The following is a 14,676-nucleotide window of genomic DNA, read 5'->3' as shown; positions in this document are numbered from 1 at the left end:
CCTTCTAGTAATTAAACATTTGTTAACCCTACAACACACCATTCACGACTTTTATGCATTGTTTTTAGTATCATATTCTCAGAAACTTCTTCATATATATATATATATGTATGTATATATATATATTGCAAAAAGCTTAAGGGATATATATCACAAATCATATGAAACAAACTAAAGAAACTTGAAAACAATACCATATGATATGGAGGAATACAAGGAAGATGCCGATGAGACTCTTTCTTTGTCAGACCTTCAAATGGAAGAGGATACGGTTGGTTCAGAAGAAGTAAATCAAGTTTTCTATCAAGATTTCTTTGGGTTTTCTAATGAAAAATGGAGTATTGACACTTCTAGTACGAATAAACCACCGGTTGTCTCTGATGATAAGGTTAACAAGCCGGCAGTAAACCCAATGTTTCGGTCAAGTTCTGGTTCCTTTAGATACATGCGCTTGAAAATGGCTTCGACAACTAGTACTTGGAGGTCAAAATCAGTGTCAGCTCTGGAAAAAAGCCGAGTGGTAGTATCTAAGAGCAAGTCAAGGTGGCAGGTGCTATTGCCTGGATTGGGTTCAGGTAAGTTTCCAAAGAAGATGGATTTGAGTGACATTAAGAGCAGACAACTTCGTCGGCAGATGAGTACAACTGATCATCACAACTCCCCAGCTTCATCTGTTGATCATATCAGCAGGGGGGAGAAGGGTGGCCTGAGGAGTTGCAAGAAGGGGTGGTGGCGGTTGGTTGATGTTTTGGGATGCGGTGGTGGATATGTTAGAGACACCAAGGTGGTTGTAAAAGGCCTCCATTGAGTAATTTTGTTTTAAATTGTAGTTTTACATGAATATTGTTCTGTTACTGTGTGTAATTGTGTAAATACAAATCCATTTGATCAGGATGATGAGAATTATATATATATATATCATATTATCGTGTATATATTATATACTAATCCATAACCCTCATCTAACCATTTCCCAGAGTGAAACTAGTCTTATATATATATCCCTTTGCATTGTCCCCCTCAAGTTGGGAATGGAGAATTCTCCAATGCAAACATTATAAAAAGATATATATTCCAAGGGAACTAAATTCTAAACACTAATATGAAATCTGATATTATTCTAACCCTAACCTAAACCAAAACCAAAACCAATAGATCAAAAATCGAATGTAGACCGTCCCTTAGACATTATAGCTAGGGATGGCAGAAAATCGAAATCAATATTGAAAGCCGAAAGCCGAAAATTGAAACTTTCGGATTGAATTCGGGGACATCTTATCAGGGACGGGTCGGAGATCGGGGACAAATTCGGGGATTCAATGAGGAACAGAACGCCCAATATGTTTATGTATATTAATTTTAATTTTTATATATATATATATATATATAATATCATTAAAGGAAAATAGAAATATTAAAATTTAAAAAACTTTTATTCATTTTACCTTAACAACTCAAATAAGACAAATGAAAAATTATAGTTTACTTGTCTAATCATGAAATTATGATGTTAGTTGTATGATATTTGAATTTATGTTTACTTTTATATTGTAATCTAATATATTGTTTGTAATTGGTTCGATTATGTTTGAGACATCTAAACTTACATCATTAAAAAAAATTGTATACTTTTAGTTGTGAAGATCAACATATTGTAATTTTTTTAGATTGGTTTCGGGTTTCGGGTTCGGATTTGGTTATAACCAACGGTGAACGGGAAAAAGAGAATTTTTACCCTTAACGAGTTCCCCAACGGAGGTCGGGGAAACCGTGGGGACCCAATGGGGATCTGGACGGTTATGGAGACGATTTAAGTTGTCGGTTTCGGAGACGGGGATACCAATAACCGGCCCCGACCTATCCGTTGCCATTCCTAATTATAGCCCTATAATTAGCGTTCCATCATCGATCACCATTCGCTTGTCCATGGTACCACTTGTACCAATATATAAGTTCAACTTCGTCAGTTGGTTGGTCGACCAAATGTGGCGAAACCGCAAAGGGATGCTGAAAATAGATGCCATTGTCGAAGAAATTGTGAGAATATATGAAATCTTACTAGATTACTTTTTTTGAAGAGAAATAGAAGATTCCAACATATATCGAGAAAAAATGATTCAAGTCTAACAAATACATATAGAACTCTTATGACATAAATTCTAAAAAGGAATTATATCTAAAAAGAAACCAAGGGATGTTTATCAAACGTTCATCGGATGTCACTTACCTTCTGGATGAACAAGACAAAAATCGAAAAGTTTACCCGATAAGTGAGGAAAAAAACTTGTACATGTATGTTAAATGCATTGTTTGAGTTTTAAAATCATTTGTAACCGCAAGTGTATGGTGTCGTACCATACAAGTTGAATACTGGGAGACAAGGGAATAAGCACAAATTTTACTCAAATGCACGCAATCAATTTAAAAATTGGATTAACACTAAAAATCAAATAATACAACCACTTAAGCTACAATAAACATGACCAAATTAAGAACCAAACAACGCTGAGGGACCGTTTAGCTAAACACTTACCTGGTAAGCGCTTAACGGTAAAATGCAACTTTATCGCTTACTAATCGGGTAAGATTTTAGTCTATCAAAACGACAACGTATGTAACAATTTACGCGGTAAGATCTAATTGTGGTAAGAGTCGTCGCCATCACTTACTCGGTAAGACTCTCGGTCCGTGCCTTTGCTCTTACCAGGTGAGGTAAGATTCTTGTTCCTTGCCATATTCATCCGGTAAGGAAATATGACTTGACAAACGCTTACCCGAGTAAGCATTTGGTAAACGGCCCCTAAGTAAACACAAGAAACTAAGGAGCATCGAATGACAATCTAATTAGCACTAGCAACTCAAATTGAAAGGCATTAAATTCTAAAATAGTGAATATCAGTTTAGACCTCTCAAAGTGGGTATGTAAATTCAAAAGTCACTTTTCCTTATTCCAAGGCGACATAACCATTTCTTAAATGAAAATCGATTATTTCCGTATCAATTAATTCTAAAAATAAGCATTAAAAAGATATTCTCAAATAATCAAAACATCTATATGATGTGATAAAAATCACCGATTGGTTAACCCAAGCCACAACCAAATTTTCATTTAGATCTTAACCGTTAAATCTACCAAACTTCCTTTAGTCAACCAATCAAACAACCATTTTGTCGAGAAGCCTTTTACTTATAAAACAACCAAGTCATACAAATCAAGTCCTTACTAATATTCACCTTATATTAAGTTAAAAATCTGCTCTAATGCATAAAGGAAAACCTAAAAATGGTAAAATCTACGATGGAGGCTTAAATCCTTAAAACACAACACCAAAAACCTTACATATCCATGTCCAAATGACCGAAATAATACTAGCTAAAATTAGAATTTTGTGGCCTATAGTGTTGTTCACAAGCTTGAGCAGTGCAAACATTGTAAAAATCCAAAATTCCTCTTACTCGCGGCTACACATTTTAATCACTCGCTAGTGTGAGCATCTTCCAACTCTTTTTCTTCATCTTTTATGCTTCCTACACCGCTTGCGATTCCTTCTTGTTCTCTTTCTTGAGACCAGGCGAAAAAAGGTGAATATACCTATGACAAAGTAATAGGCATCAAAAAGAGAGAAACTATACAAAAAAGTATAAGAAAGATGCATGAGACACTACAGGACCAGACACAAAAACAATGCAATATGTGTTATAAAATGAGAAGAAAACATGCGAAATATGCTTACCAGGTAAAAAACTCTTACGGACAATCCATTTGATGACCAATAATGTTACCTGATAAAGTAAGTGAAATTGACGCTCTTGCGGATAAGCGGGTAAACAGCCCCTAAGTACATTTTTCCGTTTCTGACTTAGCTTGACCTTTGTACAGTGTCATTCCCGAGGTTTTTGATGTCATGTACGAAGATGCTAAAAAAAATACCCATATGCTTATTTTTTTTAAGCAAATTAATGAAACGACGAAAGATACGATTTTATTAAAGGATTTGAAACCTAGTCAGACTAGGCAGCTCAACCCTACTCCGAGTTTTGTTAATTAAAATGAAAAATACAGAGGACATAAAAACCAAAACACTAAATTACAAAATATAATTATATCACCTAAAAGGGTGTCTTCGTGACTGATAACCGATGTAGTATGCACTATGCTCCAAAATAACAAATCTCATTCATGTTCTGTTTAACCCAACTAATAATGAAAATGAACTCGTAGTAATAGAACATATGACCAAAATCAAATGGACAAACCCAAAAAAATAAATTTGACCCAGTTTTGTTTTCTTCTTGATTTTTCCATCCATTTTTGATTGATTTCCCCATCCATTTTTGATTGATTTCCAACCATTTATTCATGGGACTTTTGATATTATAATAAAGACAAGATAAATGTTGACATTTTGATACCAACATCTCTAGAAACTATTGACAAGTACAGCTTTAATTTCATCTTCCTTAAAACTAGGATTTTTCCAAAGTTTCCACTATTACAATATTGGACAACAAGTCAACAATCTTTACCATAAGAGAGCTTGTATCAATTGAAAATACAATGAATACATGATATCAAAATTAATCAATTAAACGTTACTATGTTAGAATTTAGAAACAAAATCATATCTTGGTTTGAGAAACAATGCAACCGACTTTCATAGTTACACTTCCGGTTCCAAAACCCAGATTTGAAGAAATACACATGCAATCGACTGTATCCAGATTTGAAGGATTGAGATTTGAGAGTTTAATAAGACAATCGTGTATTCGAGTATATATAGTTGGGCAGTCGGTAATGCATCGATTGATCATCAAGATCGATCCATCGTCGCATGGTCAGTCGTTAGACTCGTTACCGTTAATCGTCTTCCTCTGGAACTGGAACGTCATCGTCGAAAATCGAAAAGGTCGAATACTCAAAGAACTATAGAAATCGTCAATTTCAAATCGCCAAAGCCAATCGTCTTGTAAACTATGATGCGTCTATTCTATTGTCAACAGTTCAAGTCCTTGAGTTTGTTATAAACAGGCTCTGATGAATTGGACTTCTGTTTATAATTAAAACCCAAGTCTCAAATTGTTAAACCCCAAAATCCAAAACTAATACTATATAAAAATTTGATTCCCTTTTGGTTTTTGATGCCCTGTGCGGTTCCACGGATTGCACGTGCCCAGGGTCGGGATCTGCCTTCGTATTTGACTCTTCCGGATACACGCTTACCTGGTAAGCGGCTGCCCTGGAAAACTGAAGATTATGAGGATTATCTATTTGACTATTTGTGTAGTTTCAAACATTGTTCCGTTTCTAACTTAGCTGGACCTTCTAGTAGCCATATCTTCCCATTTTTTCTACGAGGGTATTGTTCATATATGCATTAATACCAAACAAGATTGTCATATTTGTCAAAATTTGCGAATATTATATAAACAGTTTTTACATGTAGAATCGCACAACAATTTTTAAGAAGACGATATGATGGAGGCTAAGATTCATGGCGACATGGCAGGAAGAGAAGAACAACCTTCTAATGACAATCAAGGCTCATCGGCGGTTGTGGTGAGAAGCAGATTAGAATCTCCGAGGAAGTCCAAATGGCGAGTGTTTATGTTCGGGTATGGCACGGGTAAGTTTCCGACTAAGATGGAGTTGAATGATATTAGAAGCAGGCAACTCCGGCAGCAGAATACAACAACCGTTTCTGACGGCGGTGAGGATGAAAGTCACGGTCGGAGAAGTGGGGATAAGCGGTGGCGGCGGTTGATTGATGTTTTCGGATGTGGTAGAGGATACGACGGAGATACCGGAAGTGAAGACTTACGGGCCACCTTTCGAACACTCGAAAGATTCGACTGACTTGGCTAAATTTCTATATTAACATATGAGATATATTACCAAGAAATTCACTGCTAAAAGGTGATTCGTTATAAAACAATCGTTGGTGGATACAAAGTAGCGACAAGTTTAGTTATTTTCTAGGTGATCCGTTGGTAATTTTTTTTTTTAAACATTGGATTCTATCAAAATTATTGATACCTTTTGAGCGATCAGTCGATAATCACACATGAAAATTTATCTTGAATAATTTTGTAAGTAAAAGCGATTTGTTTTGTGCACATTTTATTTATCAATTTATATTTTCTTTTATTTATTTATATTTTTTATAAGGCCTTCATATAATTCATTATTCATGGATTTGTTTATGGTTTATATATGAATGGTCCCTTCTTTCTTATATACCTCTCATATATATATATATATAGAGAGAGAGAGAGAATATAAGAAGCCTAAAAGATGTATGAGATTTAATATGAACCATTTTTGTATTTAAAATAATTATGTTATTTATTAAATAAAAAAAAGTTATTTTAGTCTCGTTACTTATTGTATTTAGTTAATTTATTTTTCCCATAAATAAAAAATCCATAACTTCCATAAATAAAATATCCACAATTTCTCAAATGAAACATTAATTAATTGTTCACAATATATGTATCAAACTCTTTAAATAATACTTCTAATGTTTTTGTTTTTGTTTTTAGTTCTTAATGTCCACGTGTCACATTGGGTCCACAAGATGACCACAATATGTTAAAATATGTGTATTCAAGTTCTTATACAATATTTTTAGGGATCTTTAGTTTTTTTTTCTTCTAATTGTCGTTGTGTCACATTTTGTTCACAAGGTGATCACAATATGTAAGAGAAATAGGTGATTGCAATGTGAGGAAAAAAAAAAGGTGATCACAATGTTTAATTGAAACAATATATTTGATATTGGTTCAAATCGTGATACCATAAATTTTTGGTTTTGGGTTCAACGAAGATGTTTAACGGATGTTCAAACTTGATTATTAATTTTGTTCACAGTGTGTATCAAAGCTCATACAAAATATATTTAGTGATTTGTAGTTTTTTGGTCTTGTGTTTTTTGTGTTCACATTATGTTTACTTGTGATCACGATGAGTTATTTGGCGATACTTGTTAAATTGTTAGGTTTAGTTTTATTTTTTGGATTATTTTGTTAATAAGAGGATAGGAAAAAAATGAGAGGAGATAGAGAGAGAATTTTTATAAATTATCTATAATAAAATTTTAATTCAAGACTACTAAAATTATTCTTTTTATATTTAATTTATGGTTTATAATAAATTTCATGTATCTTACAAATTGTTTGGTTCTTAATATATATATATATATATATATATACATAACAAATATATTCTTTTTATCTATCTATTTATAAAACATTTGATAAAAACTCTTAAAAAATATTTTTTATGTATAAAGTACTATTTATTGATGTATATTACTTAAAATTCAAGATTACAAGTAAATTGTGCAAAAGTACAACTAATTAAAGCTTCATGTTTGAATTCGTGTAACAAACTGCGAATAAACATAATCAAATAGATTATAAACATTTTATTTTAAAATAAAAAAATGTAAAATATAATTAGGATAATTATTAAGTTCTAACAAAATAATTAATTATTATCCTTACAATTAAACCAAATATAAATTACTTCGTTATTAAACCTAATTTAAATTATAAGTAAAAAATTGAATTAAAAAATTACACAAAAAATGAGAAATATTAAATAGTTAATTTGATACTATTATCGATATATCTTTGTCAAATTTTTATGACAAATGTATATTTTATTGAAAAATAAAACATTATTGTTTTAAAAAAAATCATAAGACCATATTATAACATCAACTGAGATAATGAATAAAATAAAATATTAAAAGGAAGATGTATCTCATTTGACTGTGCGAGTGTCCTTATACTATTATTAAATGAATTTGTTATAAAAAAACTTATAAATTATTGCTCCATTATAAAAAAGAAGAATCGGTCAAATACAATATCCCCGTATCTGCAAATATAAATTTTAAAACTAAAAAGACAAAAAGTTAATATATTTTTTATGTAGAGAATGACAATTATAGTTTTAAAAAATTAAATGGAAATAAAATGGGTATCGAATGAATGTGAAATTAGAAAGAAAAAAAAAAGTGCCATACAAATACATGCCTAACTCTTGAAAGCAAGTTTTTCTTTGTATTTAGAATATAGACTATATTTAAACAATTTCATCTAAAATTCTGTGATAATTTGTATCTCTTTAGACGTTTTTAGATCTGCCTAACCATTTATTTTCGGTAAGTGTTAGAACCTTCATTTTATTCTTAATAACTCTTTTATAGAATATGTTCTTAAGTTTCACATGTATTCTCACACCAAAGGTTTGTTTATTTGAACACTTATCTGACATGTAAGTTAATACTATAATTTACTTTATCTGGTAAGATTGTAGTTCATCAAAACGTTATTGTATGCAATAGTTTTTTTCTTGTAAGCACTTACCAAGTAAGAGTCATTACCTTCACTTACCAATTAAGAGTCATTACATTCACTTACCGGAGAAAACTTTTTATCCTTATCATTGGTCTTACAAGATAAGATTATCGGCTTTTGCCATGCATATTCAATCATCTGGTAAGATAAATTACGTGATAAGCACTTGTCTATTAAACGTTTAATAATTAAACCACCATAGACTCATTTTTCTATGTGTATTATATATATATATATATATATATAATCCCGGAAAGAAAAAAGAAAAAAGAAGGAATAAAAATCCAAGAAGAAATAAAATCTCCTTGTGCCGACGGAGGTTCAAATACGGTGACTTCAGGCCATCTGCAAATAGGTGCTCGTTCTGGGATTAGTCGACTCGCATAGTGGGTTGGATATCCAAGTTAATAAAAAAAATTAATAAAAAAAAGTTAGCTAGGTAGGTTTATGGTCAATTGCAGTCAAGTCCATTTCGGCTCTCCAGTGGCGGCCATGGCCTTCTAGTAGCTCTCAAGACCAGGCAAAGATGGTCACTTTTGCCAACCCAACCAGCATCATCAACGACTCATTGACATTAATTTCATCCTTAATTCCCTTCTAGTAACACACTTTAAGATTCTACTTTAATTGACCTACCTACTAACACCTATATATATATGCCTAATCTTTTAGAACATTCACAGACATAACTAACGACTTCAAGAAAATTGATGAACACCCACATCCATAGCACCATGCAAGATTATATCGATGACTCAGAGGACACCCTTTCTCTATGTGACCTTCTCATTGAAGATCATACTATCGGCTTAGAAGAAGAAGATCAACATTCTAAAGCAAATTCATCATCATCATCATCATCATCGTCTTCTTCATCTGAACAAGATTTCTTAGGGTTCTTCACTGAAGAATGGGTTCGCAATAGTAATTCATCTGAGAACATCATTTTCTGTGGGAAGGTAGTTTCTTCCACTCGACTGAATCAAGAAACTAAGGGCCAAATTATAAACCCTCCATTTCGGTCAAATTCTGATTCTTTTAGGTATATGCGGTTCAAAACGGCATCCAAGCTGAGTAGTTCGAGATCAAAGTCACTGCCAAACAGATCGGCATCATCTCCAATATGCAAGTCAAGATGGCTGGTGTTTATGTTTGGGTCTGGATCAAGCAAGTTTCCGACTAAGATTGATGTAGGTGACATCAAGAGCAGGCAACTCCGGCGGCAGAATACGATGGGACCCCCACCGGTTAACAGCAGCAAGGAGGAGAGTGGTGGCCGGAGTAGTGGGAACAAAAGGTGGTGGCGGTTGGTTGATGTTTTGGGATGTAGTGGAGGAATTAAGGCCTGATTTAATTAATTAGTGTTCACTGGATGACTTCATATATAGTAAAATGTAGAAGTAATGAAGTAGTTTAATTATCTCTTGTGTTTAGCAAAATTAGACATGCAGATTTGAGGTTATATATATATATATATATATATATATATATATATATATATATATATATGCCATTTTTGGCGATTTTTGGAATTCTGATTTTAAATGGATCGATATTTGTATTTTATTTATGCAAGTGCAAATGAAATTTACAATTTTTTTTATTAACTTGGATATCTAACTCGTTATGCGAGCTGACTAATCTCAGAACGTTCACCTGCTTTGCAGATAGTCCGGAGTCACCGCATTTGAACTTCCGTAGCCACAAGAGAATTTTATTCCTCCTTGGATTTGAATCCTAGGACCTGTTGGTACTTTTGACCTTTGGAGTCAAGCTCAAATCAATCAATCACCACCCTTGTAGTTTGAACATGGTAAAGCTACCGTAATCTTAATTTAGCATGCATTTTATAAATGTTGGAACACTTTATAAAAAAAATAAAGAGTAAATTACGGTTTGTTGAAAATTTCTATTGTCGTTCTTAAGGTTTTGAAATTACGATTTTCATTCTTATGGTTTATAATATATTACTTTTTTGTCAATATGATTTAAAATTTATTATTTTTCCGTTCCTATGGTTTATAGTTTATTTCTACCATATTTAAAAGTAGTGTTTTGATTTTAGAAACAAAAATAAAAATGAATAGCCAACCATAAAAAACAAAAATCATCAGGGAAAATTGCATCAAAATGGAACCAACTTTCACCTTATTCTTATTTTGGGGAACCAACTTTTAAAATCTTCATTTAAGGGTCTCTATCAAACTTTTTGTTTATTTAAGAGTATGGTTGACCTGTTAATGCTGACATAATCCAGATCTTTTGTCAACTAAAATATTTCACGTCATATTAATTTTTTATTTTAAATCCATGTCATATTTTAAAATTGCAAAATAATTATATAAAATTAACTAAAATTCGTTTTTTTTCCAAAAATTAATGCAATAAAATCTATTTTTCTTTCTAAATCTTGTTTTTTAAATAAAAAAAATTCAAATATTAAATTGAAGATGATTGCAAATCTCGTTTTTAATAGAAAAATTAATTGATGCAATAAAAAATAAATATCAAATGCGGAAAGGGCAGCGGCTGTCAGATAGAGTAGAAAGCTACAGCGGCAGGAGGCTATGAGACGATGGCGATTGAAGGAAGAGGGAGGGGCAACGGCTGTCGGAGAGGGCAGAAAGCTACAACGGCAGGAGGCTATGGGACGAGGGCGATTGAAGGAAGAGGGAGAGGCAGGATTGCGACCGAGGTAGGAGACGTGAAGCGGACTTCATTTTGATTTGTTTTGATTATAATGATGATTTCTCAAAATAATTTCCCCATAATATTTGTTTAAATAACTTTCTTTCAAGTCATATTAAATTACCTGTTATCTATTCAACAGGTTAACCAGACCCTTAAATAAACAAAAAGTTTGATAGAGACTCTTAAATAAAGATTTTAAAAGTTGTTCCCTAAAATAAGAATAAGGTGAAAGTTAGTTCTATAATTTCAAAACCAGAAAAACAAAATCCATAATTTTTAACAAATTAGAAAGACGAAAAACTTAGTTTACTCAAAAATAAAAGAAATCAAATTTTGATTCCTTTTTCAGTTACAAAAGAATGATGGTATTCTTTGAGAAATTAAGAGATCGATGTGGTGATAAATTCAAAACCAAATAACATGTCCAAATCAAATAAGGGTTTGGGTTATAATTAGATAGTATCGTTAATCAAATAATATTATTTTATTTATTTTAAGACGTGTTAAGATTTTATTACTTCGGTTAAATTGAATTAAATACTATGTATTATTAATTTATTACTTCGCTTAAATTGAATTTAATATTAATTTACTAAAAGGGTACTCACACAATATAAGGAGATATATCTCGATTTCAATGTTTTATTTTATTTTTTTGGTCTATGTGTCGATGTTATAATACGAATTTATGTGGTTTTAAGTAAAATAATATTTGTAAATAAAATATAAATTTGAAGATATTATATAAAATTTAAAAAAATATAAATGTTCTCATTTTCTTTGTGTAATTTCTTTAATTAATTTTTTTTTATAATTTAATTTAGCTTTAACGATGAAATAATTTATATTTGGTTTAATAATATAATTTTTATAAAGATAATAACTAAGTATTATGTTAGAACTCAATAATAATCCTAGTTATATTTTGAATTTTATATTTAAAATAAGAATTTTATCATGTATTTGATTATAATTATCTACGGTTAGTTACACGAATTCAAACATGAAGCTTAATAAGTTGTACTTACGCACAATTTACTTGTAATCTTGAATTTTAAGTAATATGTATTAATAAGCAGTACTTCATATAAAAAAATTACTTTTAATAGTTGTTATCAAATGTTTTATAATATAGTATAGATATACAAATAAACTAAATAACATGTTATATTATTAACTAATAACATATGATATATACTACTAACTTTTTTGTTTGTTATTTTTGCTTGATCTTCTTTATACACGATTTGGCATAAAGAGATGATATCTTTTACTCAGTAATATTTTGAGTAGAATTCATCAAATAGCAATTTCTTTTTATAAATTTTCTTGTAATAATATTTTACTTTTAGTTTTTTTTTTGTTATAATAATATACTTTTAAATTATTTTTATTAGGTCCTTGTATTTTGAAAATTTTACTTATTATAATATTGGATAATTTTTTATTTAAATTTATCCATTACACCAGATTTCTATGTCACCTCATTGTCCACATAAGTTGTTCAAATGTATTATAGTTGACATGATATTTCTTATTATAACATTGTTCATTCAAAGTTATTTTATTATAGCACATGTACAATATTACACTTTTAATTTTAATATATTATTATATAGACAATTTTCATATTATTTAATAGATATACTAAAATAATTAAAAAAATTATAAATTATTTATTAGTATACCAATATTAATAAAACTAGCAAAACGTAATTTATTTTGCTAACATTTTTAAAAAATATGTATTTTTGAAAAGAAAAAAAAGAATTGTTACATTTTTTACCAAAAAAATATTTGATCTTTTAAATAATATATCATGTTCTTTTAAGAAAATGCACTTGACACATAAATATATTAAATCAATTAGATTTTTTTTAAACTATTCATTAATATAACAATATTAAAAAAATTGTAGATCACAATTTATCTCTTTTAACATATTAAGAAACTTTAAAAGATATGTGCTTTTGAAAGAAAATAAAATAAGAAGTGTTACTTTTCTTACAAACAAAATGTTTATCTCGAAAATAATATATCATATTCATTTAAGAAATATTTTACTGTATAATATTTAATTTGCATGTAATTTAATAAGAAAAAGTCAAAAAAAAAATTAAGTGTTTTCAAAATTGTAGCAATAAAAAATGAAAATCATTATAAATAATTAGAAATAAGTTTTTTTTTATTTTAGTTATATCACCAAAATAATGTGTCACTCACATTATCTCATTGAAGCCAAGAAGCAAAAAAAGTAAGGAAATAACTAGTTTAAAAGGTAACAGGTTATACATTGATATAATGAGTAGATTTTTCGAAGTACGATACTCTAATAAAAAATATTTGGAAGTACATTGATATAATAAGGAAAAATTAAAGTATAATGTTATAATAAAAAAATTTATAAGATCAGATTGTCATTCATACATTTAACCATAATGTTTTTGATAATATTGTTTTGAGTATGATATCTATTACTGTAACACCCCCAAAGTCCAAAGCAACGGACTGGTCCGATTAACTTCAAATCCAACTTAAAACCATAATGAAAGTTATTGGTAGCCTATTGCTTAAGAAACTAACAATTATCACTTTCTATCCATTTGAGACGAATTGTTACAAACTCCCCCACTTAAACTCATGATGTCCTCGTCAGGCATGCCCAAAATCTTCCTCCTTGTCCCCTCTTGAGGACTTGTCATGCTCGATGAGGTTTACCCCACCATTCCAATGGTACAATGATCAACTCTAATACCATTTTAACATCCCCAAAGCCTAAAGCAAACGGACTGGCCGAATAATTTCGAATCTAACTTAAAACCATGGTGGAAGTTATTGCTAGTCTACTGCTTAAGACTGATAAGGGACTAACAATACTCACTTTCTATCCATGTGGGACGAGTTGTTATAATTACTACAGTAAATTATTTTTATAAGACAATAACAATTTTTAGGGGTCCAATAGACAACTTTATAGGACTGACGTTTATATAAAAAAATGTTGCATTTAAAAATATTGTAATGAATTTTTAGGACGTTTTTAAACGTTTTAAACAAGTTTTTTTTATATATTTATAATTATACAAAACGTCGTATTAGTTATTTTATAAAACACTTCTGAAAAATGTCTTATGTACACTTATTTTTATAAGACATTTTTCTAAATAGTATCTTTTAAAATAATTAAAACGAAGCATATTTACAAAAAGTTATAAAAACTTGTTACGACATCAAAAAAACGTTTTTCGAATTTATTGTAACACTTTATATAGAATTTTTATTATTTGGTTTTATAAAATAAGTGTTATAAAATAGTTGATTAAAGGAAAAATTGCATTAAAATGAAACCAAGTTAGTTAATTTCTATTCCAAGAAAACCAATTTTCAAAATCATTATTTAGAGATGTAAAACAAAGTTTTTATTTAGGGGAAGGCTAATGGCACCCCTAAGATATGCTAAGGCACCCCTAAGACTATTATAATTATTACTTTTTTTTGTCTTTTTATTGTTTTTACTTTTTTATTGTTTTCTTATTTAAATTATTAATTAGTTTTTTTAGTTCTTCCTCTCTTATTTATTTATATTATATTATAATATAAATTATTAATAAATATATATTT

The 14,676-nt window shown here is 29.9% G+C and overlaps 1 protein-coding gene across 1 annotated transcript; it reads left to right on the top strand.

The window, feature by feature from the left end:
• The first annotated feature begins 9,098 nt into the window (after nucleotides 1-9,098).
• Nucleotides 9,099-9,713, top strand: LOC112525409. The gene has a single exon (XM_025135535.1). The coding sequence runs from the start codon at nucleotides 9,099-9,101 to the stop codon at nucleotides 9,711-9,713; it is 615 nt and encodes a 204-aa protein (XP_024991303.1).
• The last annotated feature ends 4,963 nt before the right edge of the window (nucleotides 9,714-14,676 follow it).

The sequence above is a fragment of the Cynara cardunculus genome (genome assembly GCF_001531365.2).
Source record: "Cynara cardunculus var. scolymus isolate 2C chromosome LG 1, CcrdV1, whole genome shotgun sequence".
Lineage (NCBI taxonomy): Eukaryota > Viridiplantae > Streptophyta > Magnoliopsida > Asterales > Asteraceae > Cynara > Cynara cardunculus.
This window is presented reverse-complemented; position numbering and strand designations above follow the sequence as displayed.

What these genes read in the sequence shown, in the direction of transcription:
- LOC112525409 (XM_025135535.1), top strand. Translation starts at nt 9,099, where the DNA reads ATGCAAGATTATATCGATGACTCAGAGGACACCCTTTCTCTATGTGAC.